Here is a 26,858-nt window from a genome sequence, read left to right as displayed (position 1 = left end):
CGTGCAGCAAACAAATATGTTTTATATATTCACGTTAAGACAGTGAAATGTTTATATTTAATTTTTATTTATATTATGGAATATGTTGGTCCCACTAATCGATAGAAATATGTATCGTTGGTTGGAGCCTCTGCTAACCAGCAGAGCTTAGAAAATGTTAGGCATATTCCAACAGTCGTGCTGCGGTCACACATAAAATTCCAAGAAAGTTGTAAGATAAGTTTACTAATAAACCAGGCGATAATTTCGCTGGCAATTAGCAAGGCAAGGCAGCTAAAAAAGGGAAAAATCGTTGGCAAATCACTGGTGACGTCGCCCAGGAAGTCAATCGACAAAAACAAGACCTGCGACGCGACGATAATTTTGCGAGAGGCGAGTCAGTCGCTATCTATCTCCCTCTGCGCTCGTTTCGTTTCGTTTCTTGGGGCTGTTTTGGGGCACACAATTGAAAGGAAAAACGTAAATGCAAATGGTCAACTGGTCTCCAAGTGCCGCGTTAAGAAGAGTGCGTAATTCGGCGGACAGTCAAGTTCTTTTGCGATGTTGTTTTTGCTGCTTACCCCTCGTAATTAATTAAGAAAGTTGTGTAAAATTTTTTCGCCCCGTCCGCCATAGTGCGAGTGTAAGAGCGAGCGCGATAGATGGCCCTGAATTTTGGGTGCGTTGCCCATGAGAGTGGGCGCTAGAGCGAGACGGCCGTACGACCTGCTCCAAGTGCAGCGTGCACAGTGGGTCGCAATGCCTAAGATAGTGCTCAGTTTCATTGTCAAGAGATAAAGAACACTGCAGGTGCACTTTGGCATGGAGTAAGGCTGACAAAATCGGATCTTGTCCCGCATTATCACCCGATTTATCAGCGCTTTAAAAGCCCAAACGGAGAAAAATCGCGGTTCTTTGTTCCGCCTGTTTTGCGTCTTTAGTTATGAGAGAGTGCGGGTGTGTGGTGTGTGTGTATTTATCGGCAATCCGTTCTCTTATCGTGCAAGTTTCTCAAAAAAAAGAACTGTCTTTGTCTCTGATATTTCCATAGAGCCCAAATGTAAACAAAATCGCATCCTTCTATTTGTTTATTCTAGGCCTTTTTGCTCGCTTTGCAAATGGAAGAACCGCATTTGTCAAGCTATACATATTTACGGAGTGATGTGTGGTGTGACAGTAAATATAACGCTAATTGTATTCTCCGTTTTCTAGACGTGCTTCAAATATGCGTGCTGAGAAAATTGCACTTGTTGACTTTTCGAGTGAGGCAATTCCACAGTCAAGCTCACATGAATAGGGCCGTGTTGATATGAAGGAAAAAATAGTTTTAATTTTTATTTCATAAATATTGAGCACAAGCTCTGTGGACGTTTTTCCTTATTTCATATTTAAATTAAATATCTTTGAAATCCAACATTATGTTGGTAACTTAATTCCACTCATTACACCTATTTGATTGATAAAGGCTGTGGGTACGTTTCGTTGTTGTTCTCGCTCTCATTTTCTCTTTTGATTCACTTGCAATTGTATTAGTCGCGTGAATGACGCATCGTCAGCTGTTCTAAAAGAACCGTAATTTCCTGAACGTTGTTTTATATTTTATTGAATTTTCCGCAGACGGGCGCGAAAGTCACTTCTGTTGTCCAAGTGACTTAAAAGTTTAATAAACCGCATTAATTACAGTTCGATTAAATTATACAATTAGCGGTGAGTTATTTACTGACAGCTGTCCGCTTCTCAAGGAAAGTTTTGCATTGGTTTAATGAGACACACTGCTTGTTTTAATAAAATTTAAAGTGCAGTTTTCGTTTGGGCTTAGACGCAACAAAAAGCAAAATACGTCATTCATTCGCTGGATAATGAAAAGTAATTGTAGGCGAAATTTCTTTATCGCTATTGAGAGAGCGGTTTTTCGAAAAGAGAGAGCAAGTTGTCGGCTTCTGTGTGTGTGTGTGTGTGACTGTGCACTTGGCTCCAAAGTCTCCGGGGAAAAAACAATTGAAGTGAAGAAAGGGAGGGGGAGAAACAAACAATTGTCGACTGACTGCATTTTTAATGGCAAAGAGAGGGCCTGCATATTTCGCTCTCTCCCTCCTTCCTTGTTAATTTAATAACGCCGCACAGCGTATATGTTTGTCACGCTTTTACTTTCTCCACGTCTCTCCGTTAATTTATTTTGCATTGATTTTTATCACAGCTTCCGCCCTCACTCTGTGAATTCTCTCCGCTCTGCGCTTACTTCTCTCCACAAAGTAAACAAGACCCGTGTAGATTTCCATACCCCGATCTTCGTAGATTTATCACCACTGTACAGTCTGGCTTCAATGTGTTAATTAATTTCTGTCGGAATTCTGAGATTCCCGTCGTCGGTCATAAAAACGAATATTTAAGCAGCTGAAAAGCATGTGAACAATACTTTGTGAAGATTTGAATACGACTCTAGCTTAGTTAATATGTGCAACAGTAAATATTTTTAAACAGTTTTAAATATTACTGACTGTCTAAAACGATATCTCGTTTCGGAATCAACGTATCGTGGGACTTCGGTAAAAGTGTAGTGGCCAATGGGGCGTATGATTCATAAAAGTGGCGCTGATAACAAAAACACTGTGAATGCCACACGCATTACCGCTGAATAATGCGAGGCGACCCCTGTGTTATGTATTATAATAATATATGTACACAAATTCACTGTAAATAACCCGCCCTCGAAATATTTTCCACCAGAAAGTGTGTGAATTATCAATTGTGCGGTAGCCGCTAGAGGAGCAGCAATAAATATCTTTTACGATAACTTAGATTTCCCGCACAAGGGACCGATAAGAGTGTTGTAGTTTCGATTACTTGTAAACCCCTTATCTGCCACGAAGAAAGGGGAAAACAATAATAGCGCCTAAACGGCACATATAAGGTTTCCCCTTTCTGTTTGCCAAAGTATTTTTAGTTGTTGATGGGTTTGTATTTGCACATGCAATTAACAATGTTTGTGTTTGTGGATGTTTGAAGCAGTCACACAAGGAATTTTCTGAACACAACTCAACATATTTTCCTATCACAAGCTTATCAGTACTATTATGTTGCCAAGTGACACGAATAGTAATGCTGTGTGTTTTCTGATGTGTAAAACAAATGAAATAAACTAATGTGGGTTTTTGTAGGGCGTACTGCTTTCAATTTCAATTGAATTTATCAGTGACCATTGGCAGACACTTCCCTTTTCCTCTGTTTCATTTACTGATGGATAACGTCGGCTTTTTGTGCATATTCTCGGAAATGTACATATTGAACTGGGCTTGTCGACGGCGTCATTAAACAAACAAAGGCGCCACACAGTCCTCCGATGGTTTCATGTGGGTTTTATATTCATCCACATGGGCAACATGTACTCAAGGGACTGAGTTTAAGTCCTAAAAACTTACCATTATGGCAGAAGAATTAGAATCACTCAAATTCGTTAATATGCTCTGTACTATAAATATTCATATGCATTATTTGTATTTTGCAGATTCCGCATCCACACTCAGCAGCAATCTTACCGAAAGGCTTACTCAGCAGAAGAGGGAGTGAGTTGCAGTAACCGTCCGTAGAACCAAATATCAGTTGCCATCTCAGAGGAGGAAGAGCGCATCCGCATTCGCATCCGATCCAACCCGAACCGATCATGGCAACCACTCCACGCAGCGGCGGTGCCAGCGGCACTGGAACGGCGCAGCGGCCCAATGGCACCTCGCAGAACAAAAGCTGCCAATTCAAGTTGGTTCTCCTCGGCGAGTCCGCTGTGGGCAAGTCCTCCCTGGTGCTGCGCTTCGTCAAGGGACAGTTCCACGAGTACCAGGAGAGCACGATAGGTGCGGCCTTTCTGACACAGACCATTTGCATAGAGGACACCGTCGTCAAGTTCGAGATCTGGGACACGGCTGGCCAGGAGCGGTAAGTATCGATGCAGAGATCACACAACTGGAAGCTTCATCTGACATACTTCTGTTGGCCTTTGTAGGTACCACAGCTTAGCTCCCATGTATTATCGAGGAGCGCAGGCCGCTATTGTCGTCTATGATATACAGAATCAGGACAGTTTTCAGCGTGCGAAGACCTGGGTCAAGGAACTGCATAAACAAGTGAGTGTCAGCGGGGAAATCTTGGATTACTTCCGCCCCAAGCCATCAAGGTCAATGCAATATCGTGCAGAGCGTTTCATTATTGAAGCATTTATATTATTGCTCATGAAGTGCCTCAGTGCAATGGTCTTAACTCGAAACATTCGTGCACGCTTTACATAAAATATATATTAATAAACCTTTTTTCCAGGCCTCACCAAACATTGTCATTGCGCTGGCCGGCAACAAGGCAGATTTGTCAAACATTCGCGTCGTGGAGTTCGATGAGGCGAAGCAATATGCCGAGGAGAATGGGCTGCTGTTCATGGAAACCTCCGCCAAGACGGGCATGAATGTGAACGACATCTTCTTGGCCATTGGTAAGCTATGAAGAGCCGCCGTAAAAGCTTCGGCAACTTTGCTAATCACTACCCCAACCACAGCCAAGAAACTACCTAAGAACGATGGCGCCAACAATCAGGGAACCAGCATAAGGCCGACTGGAACCGAAACAAATCGACCGACGAACAACTGCTGCAAGTGATGTCCCTTCGTAGGTTAGTTAAATGCGTTGGAAAGACGGTTCCATTACTAACATACCTTTTTGGCTTTGCAGAAAATGAAATTTCCAACGAGAGATTTGAAAAGTTTATGCTGATAATTATAAATAAAAAAATTATTTAAAAATTCAACAGAATCAGAAAGAAATACCTAAAGCCGGCTCTCCCAGGGGACGAATTTCATTTGAGAGCCACGAAACCAATAATGATAAAGACCACATAAGAATTATAAACATTAAACAAAGGAGCTCCCATTCCCAACATAAACGAAAGTTGCAATTAAAGAAAGTTAGTTACAAATTCCCACACCCGATTTTCCCCAATTACGCTCGATATCTGTCCAAAAAATATACAAGCAAACTGACACCCACGCAATTGAGCTAAAATATCAGTATAATTCCAACATAAACCATTTCAAATAACAACGCAAATTAATAATGAAAACTAAACATGAGAAGAAAGCGCAGGTTTTTTGGAGATTTCATCGTGTCGTAGAAAGTTTGAAATCGTATTGTATAAAAAAAAGAGAGAAACCCCGAAACCATCTAAGCGAGCAAAGAATATTTGTAAAGATTACATGTCGTGTAAGTTTCTGAGCATTAAGTGAGGGGCAGATTCCAGTTGCAGTTGTTCTCAGCAGCGTTCCAAATAAAACAAACAAAACAAACAAACACCACAAGGAGCAAATGTTCAGGCCAGCGGCTGAAGATCCTCGCTCGCCTCGGTTTGTGGCAATGTGTGTGTCTCTCCGGCTCCGGAGCCCGGACTCCAGATCCGGTTACGGACGCGGATGATTCGACTCCGGGTCGCGGCGGACACGTGTGATAGTTGCAATTTATATAAATTATATATACACATATTAAAATGAGGGAAAACGAAAACCACAAAAAAAGAAAACCAATTATGCATACTTTTAGATTTTTTTATTTTTCAATTTCGCCTTGCGTTGAACTATTTTCCACATTCTAGCAACAATCGAAGATTTAATGCTAATATCTTTAAACGTAAACGAGAACGGAGAAACTATCGTAATCCATAAAAATTAAACTTACATCTAGTATGCAATTAAGCGGAGAGGAAGTAAAGTGAATTAAAATAAATAAATAAAACAAATCGAACAACACAATACCGTAAACAACTTGTTTAAATCGTTCCACAAACATCAATGATCCGATGCTTATTTCTTTCCAATTCGTAATTTTTATGTTGTCAGTATGTATTTAAATTTAAAATTTATAAATTATAATAAATGAAAACATCGTATATACTTATATATATATATATATGAATCCGTATATATATGGTCATTCAATTTGAATCAATAATGAGTTAGCAATCGCTTTTGATATTATGGGCTTAATAAAAAGGTAATTTAACTTTTTATTTAGTTAGCAGTGAAGTTCCTTGGCGGCGGAAAGAAGTTAAAAAATAAGTTGCATCACCACTTCCCAAGAATCCAAAGAAAACAGAAGGCATATTTAAGTTTATTAACTTTTCTAATTCCCATTTTTTATTTAAAATTATAACTGATTAAGATGTCTCTCGAAATAAATACATACTTAACTTACAGTTTTGGTTACAATTTCCATTTGGTTTCGTATTGTATAAGTGTTGTATATATATTTTTGTTTGTATCTTTCCGCTACTTGGTTTTCCATTTATAAGAATAATTATATTGTATGACCGCATGGATTTTCGCACGCGTCTTGATTTGTTGTTAGAGTAGTCGACTTCGATTTGAGTTAGTTCAAGATAAATTATAGAGAGTATACGCTAACTTACTACAAGGCAACTAAATGGCTTCAATCAGGAGTGTTTATGCTAACGTACAGGGATAACAAGTATTAGAATATCCAACTAGCTAAATTAGGTTTAAAAGTTGAACAACTTAGAATGACAGAAGCGAGGGCAGTTTTGTAGATAGTCTGAGTTTAGAAAGTTGGGGAAATAAGGAGAGTTTTCGAATTATAACACAAATGCTAACGATTGCATAACAAAAGGCTGGATCAACAAAAACAATATACATAGTTATAAAGTTAAGTTGCTGTTTGGATCGTTCGTCCATAATCGTTATTCCACATGAAATATCACTTACGTAAGAGAAGTTAATATCGGTATCTGGTATCGGTATTTTCTAGATTTATCTCCTAATCTAAAATTTTGTCTTAGTTTTGCTCTTGGTATTGTTTTGATAAACCAGTTAATTTGTCGTTTGTTTCCACGGTTTAAGTCTAAACATTGTCTTTTTTTCGTTTTTCATTTATTTCTATAAAATTTACAAAATTACGTTCATTTCTCGTCTTATTCGTCTGTCTTCTATCGATAGCTTTGCCCAAAAACTGTGTGTATATCTTGATTCCGGCGAAGGGGGTTCCCCATTCGCCCGCTTTCCATATAAACTCGCTTATCACTTAGCTTACAAGTAGTTCTCTCTATATACCGCGTCGTCAATTGGATTCGCAAGAAGTTTGCGAGTCCTGAAGGTCCAGATCAATCGAAGTGTTCCATAGATTCGTTACTCCGACTTTGCCCATTCCTTTGATTTCGTTTCCTATACAGTAAGCGGCTCATCGCCGTGCAGATCACAGGATCCAATGTTTTCGCCCTGGTACGTCGAAAAGTCGCTGATAATCGCTGTGGGCTCGGCTCCGAACTGGATGTCCTGCAGGCAGCCCTTGAAGGGATCGAAGAAGCGACCCTTTGTGCGCCTGCTCACCGAGTCCGAGTTGGGAAAGCCGCCTGTTTGGGTTGCAAAGAATAGAGTATGAGCACTTTGTCAATTTGAACTTGAATTTGAATTTGTGCCAGTGCTGGACAAGGTGTAAAAGTGACAGTTAACAGCAGTCTGTTAGCTGCCGCTTAACAGCATAGATTTTTGTTTAATAACAGTTGAACAATTCGCTCAAGCTTTTATGCTAAATTTCATTTTAAACTTAAATAAAGTATTGAGTATTGCGTTATAATTAATTGATAATAGCTTTAGACTCGGTGTACCTAATAATATATAAACAGCTGATATGGCTTAAATACCTATCGAACCAACAGCTGCCTAAAGCACACGAGTTGGCAGCCCAGCTTAAGTCAGTGTTTATTCGGATCGCGAATCAAAAACAACTTGCGATTGGAATCGAAGTTTGAAAAGTTAGTATAAACTAACTAGCTTTGACCAAATGGTATAAAAGTTACCATCGTTTGCTCCAGGTTTTCCCTTCTCAAGAACAAATCAACCGAACAAGCTTAAGTGAACTGAAAGTCTCTAATTGTGCAATTGTTTGTTTAAAGTGCATGTGAACGCGATACGCTAAAAAAAGTCTTCGGTTCTGTGCTAAAACTATAAAACCGGTAAGTCAATCATCATTATAAGTTTATGCCATAATTAATACAACACTTTAATGGATCACATAATATCATATAATGGCCAAGATTTTGCAAGATACACCTGTTTGATAGTATTATAAAGGTCATAAAAATAGACTCACCCAAGTAGAAGACATCCTCGTAGCTAATCGTTGGCTCCTTGCTCGTATTCTTGCGCCTGCCCGCCAGAGTGCTTCTCGGCGTGGTTGAGCCCAGTGACCGTCCGCCCTCGGGCAATCGCTCTGTGAAGATCACCTCACCGTCCAGCTGCAGCTCCAGCCTGGAGCGGTCCAGCAGGACGCTGGTCCAGTGCCAGGCTCCGTCGGCTATGAATCCGCTGGCTGGAGCACGGACCGTGTCGTTGGTGCTGCCCAGGAGGTTGCTGGCCAGCTTGAGGTGGCCCGCCTCCAGGCCCAGGCCGAGGAACTTGCTCCTCTCGTGCTCGCTCCACAGGAGCAGTCCGTCCGGCTCGATGGTGGAGAAGTTCAGCGAGACTTGGATGGCTTCGCGGGGGCGGACATACAGGGAGGGTCCCCGCCGCTTGTCTTTCATTGGAATTCGCGGCGGCGGCAAGATCAGGTAACTGTTGCCACGGAAGCTCGGCGTCGTCGGCTTGCTCATGGCTAGAAAAATCCGAAAGAGTCATAAGGCATACATAATACTGCCGCAGGGAGGGGAAGGGGTATGGGGAAGGGGAAGTTGAAGTCGAGTGGCGTTGCATTAAACATATTGCATGCGGCACATAATTAAATTACAGCATCAGCTTGCCGCTGCAGCTGCATTGTTCCTCTTCGTCGCCGTCTTTTGTTTCACTTTATGAATCTGAATCTTAATCTGAATCTGAATCTGAATCTTCATCTGCAGACCCTGATCTCGTTTAGAAGTCCATCATCATCTGACACTTAGACTGGCTTAAACTGTTTTCTAATGCACTACCAAGTACCTGTTCCTCGAATAGAAAAGGGCTTTTGGCCCAATCCTAAGAACTCAACGATGGATGTGTATTTAATTACTAAGAAAACAACATACTATTATTTATCAAATGTTTAATGTTTCTAGCATTTCAAATTGCCTTCTCCCATTTGTCAGCGTTTTCTTCAACTTCACTCACTTTCCAGTTTTTTTCTGTCTGTGAATCATCACGTTCAGGTTCTAGAACTTGAAGCAAAGATTAATCTTTATTATCGTGCGGTTATTAATTTTCTATACACTTTTCCCTACTGTTTCAAACCCCCCCTCCTCTCATTTTGTCTATCACCTGTTCGCTTTCCCTGAGTTCTTGATTTTCGTTGATTTAGCCCAGACTTTTCCCCATACTTATATTTTCTTTTCAATTTCCCTTCACCGACTTGCATTTCTTCAATTTCAACTTCAACTTGCTTGTGTGGCATGTTGATTCACAATTTGCTAATATCATAAGTGAAAGGCAGACAGCTGTATCTTCACATAAAACATCCGATGGATAAAGAAATAGCAAAAACGCATCTGCCGATTTCGTATAATCAAAAGCTTGTTTCGCAGATGGTTGATTAATGTTTCGCTTGGTGTCATTATAATTTTGAATAATGTTGCAGTGTGAGGGGATATTAAAAGTTTGAAATTACTGATTGGATAATTGAAATTTGCTAGGGAGCTGTTTGAGCTAATAGTTTAGAAATGCGAACTTCATTTTGGCATTTTATGCATATTAAATTCAAAAAACGAGAGCATTCAACTTTGAATCCAATGGTCTTAATTATTCCCCAACTCTATCCCCATTCTGATTATAGTGATCTTTATTGCCATCGTTGTGAATCACAGATCGCTAATTTTGTGTTACTTTTTTGGCCAACCAACTTCCTGACCCCGCTGTGCACTGAACCATCCCAGAATCCAAATGCTGCTGTTAATGGTTATTTTCTGCTGCCGTCAATCTCTAATTATAATAATAATGTTGTTCTACTCGGCGGCTGCGAAACTTGTTTGCCCCACAACTCCGCGGAGCACCGCTCGCAAAAAATAATAATAAAATCATTTAAGCTTCTGTAGGAATTGCGAGAACCAACTTTTACTCGTGACACATTTTTTGCGAATTGAACTTGAAGCCGTGCGAAGATTTATGAAACTTGTTTTTCTCCGCATTAACAAGATGTATTGCTATTATGGTTTTTGTTTTAAAAAACCAACTGAATTATGAGCCGTGCTTTTGGGTATTGAACTTTTTGCCACTCACCAATCTCGCAGTAGAAGCCACCCCATCCATTTGGACATGAGCAGCGCCCACTTCTCAGGCATCTTCCATTGTTCTTGCACGGAATGAGCTTGCAGGTCTCCGAGTACTCGCATCGATCTCCCTTCGCGTACTCCGGGCAGATGCAGTGCGGCTGCAGCTTCTCGTCCAGCCAGCAATGTCCTCCGGACTCGCAGGAGTCCCCGCCACAAGCGGTGCCATCACAGTCTCGAATGTTGCGCGATTCTAATGGTTAGATGAATCAATCAATCAATCAAGAAAGTTGTCTAAAAGCTGGTGCTCATCATCGACCGTACGCACCCACAATGTTGGTTTCGTTGAGCACAATGCGAGTTCCACTGACCACCAGACCGCGGACACATCCCCTGAAGGGAATCGGGAAACCCGAGATGGCGTTGTGCGGAAGCTTGGACACATCCTTGAGCCCGCCAATGTAGAGCAGTGAGTCCGGCTCGACGAGCACCTCAGCCGAAGGAGCCAGGGCCGATGAGGCGCTGCCCTCCACCCACAGGGTCAGCCATCTGCCCCGCTGCGCCATCTTGATCTTGTGCCACTCGCCGATGGCCAGCATGCGAACGCTCCGCACCACCGTGACATGAGTGCTGGGCCCGGAAATCCGGAACTCCACCACTCCGCCCTGCAGCGACAGCGACACGAATCCTATCTTCTTGTCCTGATTGTTGTTCAGGGTGCCGAAGTACAGAAGGAGGCCTCTTTCCGAGAGCGGTCGCAGTTGGAACTCGATGAAGAAGAACTGCACTCGATGGTGCTCCTCGAAGGACTTCGATCCCATCAGGGGAACTGGCGAAAAGCTGCGCTGCTTCTCCACCTCGTTCAGCAGTTTCATCACAAAGTGGCTGCTGGGCGTGGTAATGGGCTTCGGGGGCATTAGTTTCTTGGTGAAGTTCCGGTAGCTGACCATTTGGGAGCGCTTGGCGCCCAGCTTATCCCCGCCATCGTATAGATATGGCCAGCGAACCGCCAGATAGGATCGTCTGCCAGTCAGGGAAACATCGCTCAGGGATCGAATTACTAAGGATTGAAGGGCAGTGAAGTTAAAATGCTAATACCTTTTAGGTGGAACCTACCTTCATCGCAGTTTTTGCCTGTGCGTCCTACAGGACAATCGCATTCGTAGCCATTGACCAGCGGCACACAGGTGGCGTCCTCGTAGCATTTGTTGTTGAAGGAGTCGCAGGGATTCGTGGGCTGGGCACACAGTGGCCCATACCAGCCCTCCTGGCAGATGCAACTAATGTGGAGAAATAAGGAAATTATGAACATATAATGAGGATTATAGGTAGGGAGATCAAGGGATGCGCTCACGTAAAGGTTGCTCCATGCTGCAGGCAGGCGCCATCGTGCTGGCAGGCGTGTCGATGGCATTCCCTGGTTCCACACTGACCCACGCCCCGACCTCTGACCCCACGCGTCTCCTGGAGGGGAACCGTGACCTGTCCAGCCTTCAGCTGCACATCGTATATGCATCCCTGGAATCCCGAGTGCAGTGGCAAATCGTGCGGCAGCGTATTGAAGTTGGCTATCTCATGACCGCCGAGATACAGAATAGGCAGCACATCCATCCGACTGCCACTTCCGGGCGATCGACCCGTAATATTGAACTTTCCATCCACCGATAGCCAGGCCTGTCGTCCAATCCGACCCACCTTAATCTCGTAGGGAACTCGGGGAGCATCCAGCCGGAAGTCAATGGGTTTCTGGGTGAATATGCGACGTGGTCCGGCTCCCAGATTCCAGGTGAGCATTATGTAGCCCTGGATGAAGCTCACCGCCAGGTGATCGCTCTTCTCGTCGTGATAACCCGACTGCCCGAAGAAGGCCAGCAGCGAAATCTGCGACATGGTCTGCGGCAGGATCTTAAAGCTCAGCTCGAGCGAATACTCGAGGGGAATCGGCACCGTGTAGGCCACGAACGAGGAGAGTCCATTCACGCTGCCCGAGAAGGAAGGCAGGGCCACTTCAAGATCTAAAAAAGAGTTATTAATAATATATTAAAATATATGTTATATAATTTCTCAATAGTTCTTCTGATTGGAGTACTCACTGTGCTCGCAATAGTGGCCGTGCTTGCCCAGCGGACACAGGCAGAGGTAACCGCTGCCCGGAAATTGTACGCAGGTTCCACCGTACTGGCACGGGTTGTCCTCGCACACGGATATCTCGCAGGTGGGGCCCATGTAGCCGGTGGGGCACTTGCACTTCCACTTCTCCGCCTTCTCGCCATTCTCGTCCAGATCGTTGGTCTCGATCTTTATGCAGGCGGCGCCATTGCGGCAAGGACTCGATAGGCAGGCCAATGAGCCGCATTCCGTAATGCCAAAGCCATCGAGGGCATCGCTACACAGAAAAATAATCAGTGTAAATATTTAGGAATTTAATTTAAATAGGAAAAGGGTTTTGAAAGTTATACGTAAATCATGCTGTGAGCTAATATAACTTATTTGTAGAACTAAATAAATGCAATTGGCCATCAGCTATGTTATTTTTCTCAGTGCAAAACCGAGACAGGGCAATGAGTTAGGTGTCGCAGCTAATTTCATGAGCTTGGCTAATTCAACATGCCAATACCGTGGACGGAGTGTCCAAACAGCCCACAGCTGTCAGCGCTTTCGACACGGATATGACCACCGCCCACACCCCAAAACCCTTCGGCCTCCAAGCCCTCCGAGCCCCCCTTGCGCCCACTTGTGACCCCCTTTCGGCCCGGCCCTCTGCATTTGGGCCATCTGTTTGTACTCGCGCTTTTATGAACGTTGCACACTGACGAATGGCTTCCGCATTCGCTGACAGGCTGTCCTCATCCCACCTTGCCATCATCGCCAGCCCCGCCTCCTGCCCAGCTCCTTTGAGATGTCCTTTTCATCGGGTTGGCTGCATTTTCAGTGGCAAACTTGGTAAGAGGCCATAATATATAAGCTTTTAGCAAGGCTATTTCTTTTATGGTTAAGAAGTTTCCTTGGCAAACCAACTTGAGGTCTAGCATGGAATTCGCTAAGAACTCTTGTGCATTTAAGATATTTAAAGACCTGTGGAAAGACAAGCGCTTAAAACAACCACTTGGAGTTTAGTTGATAAAGTAAACAAAATTAGGGCCTAATTAGTAGCATGGCTCTGCTTTATGTCCCACTTGCACTCCTGTTTATTTTCCCCACTCCCATTGGACACAGGCGATTCCATTTGGTATATGTGGTATTAGCCATATATTCCATATGTGCCACCATCGCCCATTCCCGCGTTTATCTCCGCACGTAAGCAGAGTTAATTTTTGCGTGCACCGAGGAAAAAACTTTTTAACACCCGGTGGCCGTATAATCCGGCCATAACTGCAACTCCTCCAGGGCTTTCGCCACCTGCAACTTTGTGTGGCGGCATTTTGATGGTTCCATTTTATTCCCGCCCGTTCTCGCCTTTGGCTTTTCCATCTTTCGCTAGAAGCTAGAACATTTAAGAGAAGCCCCCGCCGGAGATATATGCCTTTTCCAGATATATATGCCCCCAAATCTGCCCCAAAGAAGTCGTAACTTTCCGGGAGCTGTTCATTAGCCGCGGTCCAGCGATCAAAGAGCAAATTGGTAATGGGTGTGTGTATCTTGGGCACTGAGAGAAATATGCCCTATTGTATCTAAATCTGAGTTATACTAAAGTAATATACATATATGTTTAAAGCTTAGTTTAAGTTCATATTCGAGAGTGAATAAATATGAATAAAAATAAACTCACCCGAAAATCTCGCGAGCCTGTCCATTGATGCGCAGCGTATGGAGGCAGCCGGTGAAGCCACTTCCACTTTGGGCCGGCGGCAGCTCGATAATCAGGCCAATCGGCGCCTGGGGCGCTCCGCCCAGGTGCAGCCAGGTGTTGAGGATGGCCTCCGGGGTGTGGAGGCGCGGCGGCAGGAGCTTCAGCCAGGTGGGCTGATCCCCGGACATGGCCAACGTGTCGTTCACCAGCAGCGAGGCGTTGCAGTGTGTGTAATTCCGGCTGAAGTCCAATCTGCAAAAGGGACATTCGAGGCATTCCTTTAGCGCTGCTGCCTTTCACCTTTCTGCCTTTCGCCTTTCACTTTTCAATCTATTTGCACCGTATGGTGCTGCAGTGCATCAAATATTTAATACCCCGCACTTTCCCTTTGGCGCGGGGGCGACACTCCCTGCATTCCCGCCTTTTGGGACGACTTTTAAGGAGAAATTCCCAACATGCCGATGCGTGAAAATATTTATGACACCACAATCCGCCGCCCTGCCCCGCGAACTCCCTCATCCACCCAAAAAAGGATACGGCCAGCAATCTGTTATCCTGGGCTACCTTTTGCCAGTTGACCTTTCAGCGTAGGCAACTTTCGCAGGACCCAAATATTCATTTACAGTGGTTTGATTTTTGTCGAAAAATCTCAAAAATATTTTACATGATACTTTATCAAAAAAAAAGGATAGATAAATATACAAAAAATAAAATGAAAGATTCAATATTATCAGTATCTCACGCGTTGGGATTAATATTTAAGATAATATTTTTAATTGATATTAAGCCTCATCCCGCACCACTGTTTCATGGCCATGTCCTTTTCCGTCCGCCCAGCAATTGCCTGTAATGTCAATCGACTGTCAAATTTTTGTTTCGCCTGCCCTGGTATGGAATTTTTTACCGGTCCTTTGATGTGATGGAGGCAAAGGATCGGATGGGGTAACTGGTGCCTGTTTCGCCCCTTAAGCGAGTGGGCCGCCAGTTTTTATTGGCCCGCTTGGTCGAATGTCACCTGCTTTTATTTGAATGGGCTTTGTTCTGAGGCCTCATCCGCAGTATTTCTGATTTTATTCCTTGTTGGATGGGAGGCAGGAGGAGTTTTCTTTTTGCTGGGATGATGTCTGTTTGGCGATGGACGAACTGGGATTCATATCTTCGCGTTTATTGCATTTGAATGTAGATATTTTAATGCCAGAAAGCCGGTGCATATTTTATTGTTATTTTATGATGGCTGGATGAAGCTGTAAAAAGTTTCCCATATGCTGGCCAGATGGAAAAAGTTTTTCCTGATTGCATTTAGTTTTTACAACATGTGTAAAATGTATTTGGCTCTGATTTTCCTTTTGTATAGTTTCAAAAGCATTTTTGTTGACATTTACTTAAAAATACTTCATTGTCCTCGTTGAATTAAGTTTTCGCAGCAATTGCTGCCTTTTACAAGGTTAAACCACCCATATTTCAGCCCACTTAGAAGTTCCGAAGCCCATTAATTTAATACTTTTTAAATTAATTACCACTTCCTCCAATTTATAGTTCCATTAACGAGCCGAAACCAAAAATCCAAACTTCCTTTCAATGCTGTTTAAAGTTCAATTAGCTGCACTTGACTGAACAACAAATTAAATTAGCATTGTTTACATTGAAAGGAAGCTAATTTTCCCGGGTATGAGTGGGTGGAAAATCATTGAATATAATTTATTGACACGGCCAATTGAATGCTTTTGAAAGTTCTTGGCTGCGGAAGCTGCGAAGAAACTCCATTCCAGCGATCCTAATTAATGAACTTAAGTCGGCAATTGTTTTTAGTCCGATTCGCCATAATTAAAACGAAATTCCCGTCGAAAGCGGAAAGAAATGTGGCCGCAATTAGGCTCGACTAATGCTAAGTATTATTGCTTTCTAATTACACTAATTGTGCGCAACACCAGTTCGATGTAGGTCCTTAAGTAAAATGTCAATTGTGCCGGGCATTAGGCTCATTAGAGAGTGGAGTCCTCCCTACTGGGTGGATTTCCCCCAAAGGGAAACTATAGTTCATCGAAGGCCCTCGTCCTCATCATCGTCATCGAACTGCCCTGGGCGAAAAGGTCCTTTTTGTTCCTTCGGCTCGGGCGATTAAGCACGCAAGGCAAATAAAAATAGGCAACGAACATAAATTTGTTGCTCGTAAATCCACTCGCCAGACCAAAACACAAAAACAACACCCCAGAAACCGAGGCAAGGAAAGTAATATAATATAGCAGCACTGGAAAAAACTAGCACAAAGAAGATTAAAATACATTCTAAACGGAATAAACCCATTTGACACAACTATAGACCAATTTCTCTGATGATGTGAAACTTGCTTATGAATTATATCATTATTATTATTATTTGCTGAAACATTTTAAGGGATTATTTCTTTCGGTGCACCTATATATAGGACGATAGGGTCCTTAACATCGGACATTGGATCGCCCGGAGCAGGGACCAAGTGCTAAAAAGTAAATTTGTGGTCGATTCGATAGTCGTAAAATGTGAAAGTGTCCCCCACTTTCGCTTTTTGTCCCCTCTGGTAAATTATTTATACGGTTAGCCGTCTCGCCCACTCGTTGTCCTACTTTCGCATATATATATATTTATTCCTTAATGTCCTGTTTATGCCAGCGATTCATCTATCCTTGATTCGCCCCGGGAATTGCGTATTCCCAGATTTGACTTTGGCCTTCGGCAAGTTGTACTGGCCAAAAGCGATTACTTGGTGATTTTCCATATGCGTTTAACCCATCGATTTGATGGCAATTTTGAAGTAATTGCCCACAACTGAAGTGTAAACAACCCATTTTCACGATGGACAATTGAGTGATTACGGCTCCAATTCCAATGACGACTCTAAGTGGCGGTCATTTGAATATTGCAGCGCTTTTTGATGAGCACACAAAGTCCACAGGTCGAAAGCAAGGATTGATTGATTTATAAGTGGCTTCCAAGGAACTAATAGTTTGTTAAAAAACTATAATAGAATAGAATTGTTGCTTTGCAATTATTGAAAGTTTGAAAAAGTTATTTCTGCTCAAAATGCTCTCTAAATTACAACTAATGCAAGCCGAAATTCATTAAAACTTTGTTTTCCATTGCGAATGTAATGCGCTGCGATAGTGGAAACATTTGAATAACTTTTAAGTCGCTGCCTTTTTTTGTCCAGCTTGGCCAGGAAATGTTAGTTAAACGATTAATTACGCACGAGTCCGCCCGCTCATCCCGTTAGCAAATGCGGCAAATTAAATTTTTCAACCGAGCAAAAATAAAAGAAGAGCCAGCCAGAAAAAATCTCCGACTAATTACGCATGGATGGCAGAAGTGGAAGCCCCGCAGGATTTAATGTTCGAGCAAATGGCCGAGCGGAAATGGGGCGGGAAGTGGAGGATCCGCGCAGAGAAGGATCTAAAAAAAAGTGCAATTTATTCTACACTTGAAGCATTATAATTTGTGGCCTCTGCGGACGAACGGAGGATGAAATGGGATTCGACGGGGCCGCGTTTAATGGCCAATGTCCTGACCCAACCGCCTGCTCCCTGACACTGACCCATATGCTGACCTCCACCTTGCCGCGTGCGCAGTTTAAAAAGTTAATTAACATGCCGCCCCCCTTAATCATCCGCAAGTTGGGGGCGTGACCCGCACTTACATACCTTTGCACCAGCACTGAACAAAATGGGTCAGTAATACTCCTTTAGGTTGGGATTGGGGTCAAAAGTTAATTAGGAAAAGGGGTCTAGATTTCGAATATTTCGCGGCTTTTCTCCCAGTGCATGTACATGCGTAATTGCATTCCGCGGTCGACACTTTTCACTTACTCAGCTCGAATGGTGATTTCGTGGCCGGTATTCACCGGCGTTTCCAGTTCACTCAGCAGCATCGTCTGCAGTCCGCAGGAGAACTGGAACTGCATGAGTCCCTTCTGCAGGAAGAGGGCCATGTAGTGGCCACCCTTGGTGCCCTGCGCCGCCGCCAGCATGATCAGCCCGTTTGTGGCCCGGGTTCGCACCTTCAGCTGGATGTGCATCGGCAGGACGGCGTCCAAGGACTCGTGGCCCCCGATGTCCTTGTAGATGCGGTGCGACACATAGGAGTCGCCGGAGAAGGCGGCATTCCGGATGATAATGGGCAGCTCGCAAAGAGGTCCTTGGCGGTCGAAGCGACAAACACACTGAAAGAAATAGTAAGGAATGTTATAAATATAACATGGCTTCAAGTCAAGGGGGATTTTCATTAAATTTATTCACAGATAATAGCTCACGCTATGCTCCTATTTTTATAGTGATATCAACTCATCAAAAAATCCTTATTTTAATAGCTAACCAAGTATTTCTCTTACTTAGGACGCACATACTTTTGAGTTGCTACAAAATATTTACAGCCCGAACTTTGCACTACAACTTTTGGGAAAGTACTTGAACAATTTTAATTTAATTTCGGGCCACACTCCTTCGGAAATGCGACGACTTCTGGTCGCTTTTCAATAAGAAAAGCACGTTCCAAAAATGCCAATAAATTGAAAAGTAATATGAATTAACTTTTTGCCTCTGCGCGGCAACGACTATGTCCTCGTCTTCCCTTTGGACTGGTCCATTGTTCTGGCTTTCATAATTTATGCCGCACCAAGGGACGCCTGCAAGTGCAAACTGAGCCAGAAAACTGCAACAAGCGGGCCAAGAAAAACAGGAGTCGGGAGACGGGAGAAGGGTAAAAACCGAAAGGAGCCGCCGAAAGTTTTCCCCGATTTTTCCACTCCGCCCCTCAAATTGAGCAAATTAAGTGCCGGGAAATCGGAGGGAACGAGGGAGAGCAGCGCAACAGTCACGTTGGTGGACAATGCCCTTGGTGGGGGTGGTGAACTGACAACCTCTTAATGGGAAGTTGTCCATATGGTGGCGGAGTATTCTCAAGAAGTTGCGTACACACCTGTAACCTAAAAAATATACGCCATCAAAAGCAGAAGTTTTAAATTACCGTTGATAACCACAAATTGGTGGCTTTGTATAAAAAAAACTACTAGTATTATTAATTGGATATGCATAGACAGGTTGTCACATAGAAATTACTGTAATTTAGCCACTTAAAGTTCTAATTTTATTTTATTGTTTATACAACTGGAATAGCTATATATTTATCCTGCCTGTCTGGCGCTTATCTTTCAATCTGTAAGGACATTATCCAGGCTTTAATAGCGCGACACGGAAATGAAAACCCTTTCGCAACTTCCCTGCTGTTCAACGAAAAAACCAAATCCCAAAACAGTGTTAAATGCTCCAGCTTACAATGGTTTTTTACCAACGAAATTCCGCTGTTCCTGTTTTTATTCCCACGCTTCGTTTGTCGGTGTAAAACATTAAAAAAGTCGCCTCCTGCTGCGATGATGTTTTCCATCACAGGATGCCAGTCCATATCACCTTTTCATAGCATACTTTTGGGCCAATTCTGACCTTGAAAAGATATATTAAAAAGTTTTCTTTTGCAGCAAAGGCGCAGGCAGCCTTCATAACAATTATTTGAAGTGTTTGCTGGCAGTTTATTCGCGAACTTTGTTTTTGTTTGGCCAACTTCGCGTTAGTGCCGCTCTTGTTAGACAAATGAGGCTGTGCTTGTGTGGGTTTCGGGGAAAAGTCGGAAAAATGGGAACTGTGGGCGAGTGCTCAGTATCGAGGGCCCCACTGGCCTGAATTTAGTTTTCGCCCATTTTAGCCGACTCTGTTTGCTCTCTCTTTTTGTTGGCCTCCACTCGCATGTGCCCTGCCAACAGGAAACATTTTAATTAAAGCTTTTGACCTTGCGGCATTTGGCTGGCGCATAATGAATGTTGGCCAGCAAAAAAAATGAAATAATATGTAACGAAAATGAGCCAGGGGAGAACATGTGGCACATTTAAGATTCAAATACGTGTGGTTGGAGTGAAAACGGAAATGAGTCTGGTCTAAGAAGGGCATTATGAATATTCTCTGGCAGTTAAATTTCAAGATTTTAAGAGGATTTTAATTGTTAACGTATGCCCTTTTTATTTTTAGTTTAAAGGGTAGGGAAACAGAACGAATGGAAATTAAGTCAATTGACCTATGACCTCTTCTTTTCATAAATATTTAATTTTTTGTTCGGCATTAAATTATATTTAAAAAATATATATATTTGAAAAATAGATGGATATTTACAGACTCTAATGCTATTTTGATTTAAAAAGTGCTTCAAAGTGAATGGTTTGTGGAAAAGCTGTTGGTGAATTAAGTTGGTTTATCACTATATAATTGAAAGGCCTGAATTCCAGGAGTGTGATTACACCCACAGATTTTCCGAGATCCTTGGTCACCCCTCCCCTTTCCCACATTTGCATTTCATTGCGTTCGCCAGATGAAAATTAATTGTAACACGCCAATGGAAATGTCAACGGGCAAATGCCTGGAATGGCCTGATTGACTGAAGTGCACTTCTCGGAAAGGACGATGAAGGGGGACTGGCTGGGGGAATAGCGCTGGGAAATGGGAAACGAGTCCCTGGAGGATGCATTAAGTCGGGGAGACATGTGGCGGTGATGGAGGAGCCTAAAAGGGCTCAACAAAGTTTTCATTAGTGGCATTGGCGGTGGCAAAAGCAACGCAATGCAGACACAGTAGACACACTGAGCCCCGGGAAAATTGGGCGAGGGAGTGGAAAATGGCGTGGGACGGGGGGAGGGGGGTGCTCAGAAGCCAGGCAAACATTTTCCAAAATCAAAAACTCGGCGGGGTAGCACTTGAAATGTGCTTAATGCCACTTTACGAGTGACTTTCGCCGAGTGCGAGTGCCACTTTGCCTGCACTTCGCCCATGCCACGCCCCCGTTTTCCCGCGCTTTCCCCCGCATTTTCCACACTCGCCTAACCAATATGACAGCTGACATATGTAAGTGTATGTCTGTCGCTCTGCCAGTCTGTTTTTTGTCTCTTTATACGAATGCAAAAGGCGACACGGAGAGCGAGATGGCAAATCAACGAGCACTGAGGAAAAGTTGCTCATAGTCCTTCAATTCAAAATATATCTTAGGGTTGTCACACTTGTAAGGATGTTTGCAATGTAATATTAAAATTTTAATTTTTCTGCACACTTTTACGCACCTACTCACAGGTTTCTTTTGCTGCTAATGCTGTTTTTTAAGTGCATTAGAATGGTGAATCTGAAAGCGAACAAATGTGAGTGTGTGTGTGAATGCAGTGAGTGTTTGTTCAGTTAGTTAAATTACTTGGCAACAATAAAGTGGCATATGCTCTGTGAAATAATTTCCGCTCACACCTTTTTTTCGGCTGCATTAGTGTGAGTGAGTGTGTGGGTGTGTGTGTGAATGAGTGTGTGAGTGAGTGTGTGAGTGAGTGTGTGAGTGAGTGTGTCGCACAACAACATATTCATCCTGCGGTGTAGTGTCACTCGCTCAAGCGCTAAATTTATTATGAAAATTTAATTTTTTTCTTGTTAGCATGTTGGCCACATGTGGTGGCTTTTCATCCCTTGTACTTTTCCTGTTTCCTCGGCTTTTCCGCGTTTTTGTGCGCGGGTTCCTGTGATTCATAGGTACACTTTGGAGATCTACGTGTGCAGCAAGTAAAGTTTGTAAATAAATTGCCAGCTGGGTTTGCCAACTCATTAAGTGGGTCTGAAGAATAAGCTAGTTGCACTAGTGCTGCATGAAACTAAGCAAGTTATTCCTTTTCCTATCTTTACCTAGTATCTAAAACTATTTAGTTAATTACACTGTATAGTAAGGGGGTCTAAAAACATCCATGATATCCACCCTTTTTAACTTTATTTGTACTATAGATCATATTGGCCTCACGTTTCGGTCGTAAAAAAACTGAAATTGCATGTGGTGCCACTAATTTGGCCACCGTGGAGTCCATGTTGACATATTAATGGTTGTATATATAGTGTTTGTGGTGTGTTGTTGATTGTGCTATTGAGATACACTTTGACCTTCAAAAAGGGGGATGCATACTAAATGAGAGAATTGGTGAGAATTTGTTGAGCTTGTTAATACTTAATGGCCCAAACGAATTTCAACCGATTTTCTGAATCTATGGTTGGCCACGTTTGGCCATTATCAGTTTCCAGCCGAAAGTTGAACAAAAACAGATATTACACTATCATGAAATCATTTGAGAACAATTTTCCGGTTATTTGCAGGCATTTGAAATTAGTTTCGTGCCTCCCTGGAAAATTTACATGCATGCTTGTTACATCTAATGGCTTTCAGTTTTGCAGTCGAGGCCCAAAAATTCGATATTTGCTCCCTAGTTCGGTCATATTTTGAGCTTTTTGCTACTTTTTTTTTCGGGAGGGGCTAAAATTACCACAAGTATTTTCATAAATAGTTGAATAGGCACACTTTGGCAGGCCTGCCATTGTTGGCTGTTGGCCGAACTGGAACAACTGGGGAGGGCTTTTGTGGTTTTCGCTCGGCGAACATTTTCTTTGGCATTTTGTTATTTGCTGTCTGATTTTATACCTGGAAATTTCCTCTATTTAATGCCTCTGTTATTTCCAAGGGTTTTAAGTATTCATTTACAAGAGAAATTGGCATTTCTGCTTCCAAAAATGGAAGACAAAACGAGAACAGAGCGATGGGAAATGGCTCGGTTGCACAAGTTTTCACCGGAAATGTGCCAAAAAATATTTCGAACTATTTCGAAATATTTCGAATGAGAATGAGGTGACAAAAGTAGCTCTATGATTTTTATAGCTTTTTTTAGCCATTTGCTAGAAAGTATTACATTTAATCCTTGTAAATTGTCCTGGAATAATTTCCACATGCAGCCAGCTAGAATTTCGATTATTTCACTCCCTGTTGGCCTAGCAACAATCTGCTGGGCAAATCTGCTTACAAGTACTGCCTCCTCCTCCTCCACTCCTGACCCACCAAATACGTGATTATTTATGTATAAGTGGAGCACATCTGAGGACCCGTATCTGCATCTCCATCTGAACGTGGGCAGCTGTGAGGTCCTTTCAGGTTGTCAATTTGCAAATTTAGTTGGCGCCAGTGCATCGCCCGTGGGTGTGGCAGTTGAGTACGTACGTAATGCTAATGCCCTCGTTTGCCGAGTATCCTATTAAAGGGTTAAAGCTTCTCGGATTGCACGGACTGTAAATTGTATTTACAGTGGAGCTCAGTTGGGACCAGGCGACAGGCGACCCAGTGATGAGTTGTTGCTTAGATATTATGTTGCACTAATAAACTTAGTACTTTTCAAGCAGTTATGTCATTATTTCCACTTGCTAAAGAAAATAGTTTGAACTGTCCTCCCACTTGAAAAGTACATTTCAATAACTGGACATATCTATGAAAAGTTTGAAACCTTTTTACGTTCTTAAGGGCATTGGTTTATTTCGTTTCCAAATACCTTTCCAATTACCTGGTCTATTTACCTATTGCCTAGGCAATTGCAGCTCTGGCTGGCATATTTAATGACTTATTAATGGTCGATAGTCGGAATTGGAACCCGGAGGCGCTCAACTCCAACTCGGCCAATTAGCAACTCAATGGGGTTGAAAATTGTGAAGTTGACTGCTCACACAATCCGCTCCGTAGGATGCCTCGTTTCGCCTAGTTTTTGGTTGTTTTGGCATCGAACAAACAACTCGATTTAGTAAAGGTGCCAAAGAGCTGGGGTGCCTATCGATTGACCTACTGAGTCTGGCTACAGTTGGAGAAAATTCGTATTAACAATATTCAATTGATGGATAAGTAATGAAAAGTTAAGGAAGGAAAAAACACTTAGATTCCATAAAATAATGGATAAGAGTATGCAGAAAGCAAAGTATCTCAGATCGAACTATATTGTTGCCCTGCTCTAAAGTAACATTTGGGATACATTTCTTAGAGTGTTCCTATTCAATTGCCACTTACCCGCGATCCTTCAGATGTGGTTACGCAGGTGCCGCCGTTGTAGCAGCCCAGCTTGATGCAATCGACATCGCCTGCCTTCTCCTCGGGCACTCCGCCGGATCCCCTTCCGCCGGTGGAGACCGTATTGGCGCCCTCCACTTCCTCGCTGCTCTCCGTGACCGATGGCTTCGTTTGGGAGGCCGTGGGTGGTCCATCGGGAGTGGTGTAAACATTTATGGCCGACGTCGGTGGCGGTAAAGTTTGTGCGGATTGTGTGGATGGAGGAGTGGGTGGTATCGTGGGTGGCGGCAGGGTTACCGGAGGCAGGGTAACAGGGGGTAGAGTGGGTGGCAGTGTAGGTGGCTCTGTAGCCAAGGAAGGAGGCGGAGGCGGAGGAGCGGTAGTCGCTGGAGGAACAGGAGCTACAGTGGCTGGTGGTGCTGCAGTTCCAAGTGGTGCAATCGTAGCGGGCACCACCACAGGAACCACAGTTGTCTCAGCTGGAACAAAGGGAGCCTCTGTGGTCACCACGGCAGGTTCCTGCACTCCAATCAGGTCCTCTGTTTGCAAAGGATGTCCCGTAGTTATTTCCACTGGCTGTGGGGTGGTGAACTCGTCATGATGATGATGATGGTGATGCTCGTCTTCTTCGAGAGGCTGAAGAGTGGTTCCTTCGGCTTCGTGGTGCGGACGGTGGTGGTGATGGTGCGTTGTCGGGGATCCAGTGGTTGTGATCAGCGCAGGTATGGCTTCATTTGAATCCAATATGGTTACCACAATTTGGGGCGTGTGCGGAGTGGGTAACTCAACGGATGAGTCCTCAGTGGGTGAGGTGGTGGTGACCCCTGCAGGTGGTTGAACTGTGGTGAATCTGCCAGCACTCGTTCGATGTGTGGTGATCAGCACTTCCGCCGGATACTCCGTAAAGAAGGGAGCCGCCGTGGTTGGCACCTCTGTCCAAAGGTGGTGCGTTGAGGCAGTCGTTTCCACCACATCCAGTGGTGGCTCTGGGGCAAATGTAGGCCTGGGCACCGGCACCACCCGCCGGGTGGTGTCTTCCGGCAGAGGAGTGGGTGTGACATAGTCTATGGAGATGCTAGTTTCGATCGTAGTCACTCTCTGCACGAAAACGGGAGCTGGTGTGGTGAACACCTCCACTGATTCCGAACTACTACTGCTGCTTCCGGTTGAGGTGATGTCCACTGAAATGGTGATACTCGGTGCTCCGGTGGGTCGCACAGTGGTGACCTCTTCACTACCACTTTCACTTTTGCTGCCACTCACTTCGAAGTGCGGCACAGTGGTGTACTCCTCGGAGGTAACCACTTCTCCGGAACTTTCCGACGACGCAGACGTTTGAGGCTTTCCCGGCAACGGAGGCAATGTGGTGAAGATGCTGGGAGATTCCTCCGAAGAACTGGAGGATCTGCTTGCTGGTGGTCGCGCTGTGGTTCCCGGTATTATTTCCTCCTCCGTTTCCGATTCCGATTCCGACGCCGACTCCGATTCAGGCTGTGGCTTAGGCTCTGGTTCTTGTTCGGACTCGGGTTCGGGTTGTGCTGGAACAGCCGTAGTTTGCTCCACGGATATGCTATGACTATCGCTTTCTGGGGGCGCCACAGTCGGTGTTCTAATCTCCACTGAAACGCCTTCCTCAGACGATGAAGAAGAGGATGAAGGGGATAGCACAGAGGTGACCACTTCCGCGGGAGCAGATGTGGTAACTACTATAATCTCCACCTCTTCTGAAACTCTGGATGGCGATACCGTTGTCTCCGGCGGAGTGACGGGCCTCACTGTGGGTGGAGCCATTGTGGAGGTGGTGGTTGTTCTCCGTGGCGGAGCTTGCGTGGCCGGTGCCGTGTAGTTGCAGTCCAAGGACTCCTCACCCACCATCAGGCACTCGCAGAGCATGCCGGTCAAGAGGGGAGGGCATGAGCAGGAGAAGGTATCGACACCGTCGATGCAAACACCACCATTCATGCACCGCGGACCTAATTGGCATTCGTCGTACTGGAACTCACACTTCTCGCCATGGTAGTCTGGTACACAATAGCACGTGGGCACACCCTCCTCCATCAAGCACAAGGCATTATTCTGACACGGATTGTCCGCACAGATGAGGATCTCCTCCTCGCAGTTGATGCCCGTATATCCCATGGGACAGGCGCAGGCATAGGCCGCCAGCTTGTCCACGCAGACGCCTCCATTTTGGCAGGGCGACGAGGCGCACTCGTTGATCTCCTCCTGGCAAATCCGACCATGCCAGCCCGCCGGACAGTCGCAGGTGAACTCCAGACCAGGACCCTCGATGCACTCACCTCCGTGCTGGCAACGAGCACCAGTTCCTAGAAAGCATACAGAGATACGCAAAATTAAATAAGTGAATAATTATGGTTACTCAACTATTGTTTAAATAAATTTGATTAAATAGTGGGAGCACTGTACACTAAATTCCATTTAATGCCTTCTCTATTTGCTAAATAAATCTCAGCCTGTGACAGCCCGACGCATTCACCATATTCTGGCCATTCATCATCCCGAATCGCACTCACCTGTCTCGCAGACAGCGACATCCAGTTCGCAATGAGATCCCAGGTAACCTGGTTGGCAGGTGCATATGTAGCCATTGGTTCTGTCCCGGCAGAGTCCGCCGTTCTGGCAGGGATTCGACATGCATTCGTCGACGTTCTCCTCGCAGCTGGATCCTGGAACGAAGTCGAATGAAAGGATATGAATACGAGCAACCAGGCGACTTGTCTGAAGGTCAAAAGCCACCCACTGTCATGTTTGATATTAATTATAGAAATATGAAATATGCAGGAAAAAGTTCTTTGCAGATGGAATTCATTTATTTATGCCTGATATTGATATTGATATTGGTTTGAGGTTTAATTATTTTTTGCCAGCCGCAATGGGCTTTTAACCTATTTCAGCGACGACTAATTGTTTCAACTTTGCGGTTTTATGCATGAATTTTAATTG

General features: G+C 44.1%; 3 protein-coding genes across 6 annotated transcripts in view; 2 read left to right on the top strand and 1 right to left on the bottom strand.

The window, feature by feature from the left end:
* Positions 1–122: 122 nt before the first annotated feature.
* LOC117151049 (ras-related protein Rab-5B) lies at positions 123–5,762 on the top strand. Of its 3 annotated transcripts, none has more exons than XM_033318264.1 (6): positions 123–211; positions 3,485–3,909; positions 3,977–4,097; positions 4,288–4,456; positions 4,520–4,633; positions 4,693–5,762. In XM_033318264.1, the coding sequence occupies exons 2-5, from the start codon at positions 3,641–3,643 to the stop codon at positions 4,618–4,620; spliced, it is 660 nt and encodes a 219-aa protein (XP_033174155.1). In that variant the 5' UTR covers positions 123–211; positions 3,485–3,640; the 3' UTR covers positions 4,621–4,633; positions 4,693–5,762. The 3 variants fall into 3 exon arrangements, with proteins under 3 accessions (XP_033174155.1, XP_033174156.1, XP_033174157.1); XM_033318265.1 differs by lacking the exon at positions 123–211 and adding an exon at positions 373–459; XM_033318266.1 differs by lacking the exon at positions 123–211 and adding an exon at positions 423–505.
* A 272-nt stretch (positions 5,763–6,034) lies between these two features.
* LOC117151042 (protein eyes shut) overlaps positions 6,035–26,858 on the bottom strand; it is a 35,284-nt gene continuing 14,460 nt past the window's right edge. Inside the window, exons 3-13 of the mRNA XM_033318256.1 lie at positions 26,429–26,581; positions 23,895–26,221; positions 17,825–18,177; positions 13,965–14,237; positions 12,289–12,581; positions 11,550–12,210; positions 11,312–11,475; positions 10,524–11,255; positions 10,206–10,448; positions 8,116–8,616; positions 6,035–7,375 (exon numbers count right to left, since the gene is read on the bottom strand). Of these exons, the coding sequence (XP_033174147.1) occupies positions 7,188–7,375; positions 8,116–8,616; positions 10,206–10,448; positions 10,524–11,255; positions 11,312–11,475; positions 11,550–12,210; positions 12,289–12,581; positions 13,965–14,237; positions 17,825–18,177; positions 23,895–26,221; positions 26,429–26,581 (5,888 nt within the window). The 3' untranslated portion in view covers positions 6,035–7,187. The remainder of the gene's footprint in view (positions 7,376–8,115; positions 8,617–10,205; positions 10,449–10,523; positions 11,256–11,311; positions 11,476–11,549; positions 12,211–12,288; positions 12,582–13,964; positions 14,238–17,824; positions 18,178–23,894; positions 26,222–26,428; positions 26,582–26,858) is intronic.
* The window catches only part of LOC117151045 (MKRN2 opposite strand protein), a 48,247-nt gene continuing 29,098 nt past the window's right edge, over positions 7,710–26,858 (top strand). For both annotated transcript variants that reach the window (XM_033318261.1, XM_033318259.1), the window contains exon 1: positions 7,710–7,978. The gene's annotated coding sequence lies outside the window, so the exon portion shown is untranslated. The remainder of the gene's footprint in view (positions 7,979–26,858) is intronic.

The sequence above is a fragment of the Drosophila mauritiana genome, chromosome 2L (assembly GCF_004382145.1).
Source record: "Drosophila mauritiana strain mau12 chromosome 2L, ASM438214v1, whole genome shotgun sequence".
Classification (NCBI taxonomy): domain Eukaryota; kingdom Metazoa; phylum Arthropoda; class Insecta; order Diptera; family Drosophilidae; genus Drosophila; species Drosophila mauritiana.
The sequence above is the reverse complement of the archived record's forward strand: the minus strand, read 5'-3'. Positions and strand labels throughout refer to the sequence as shown.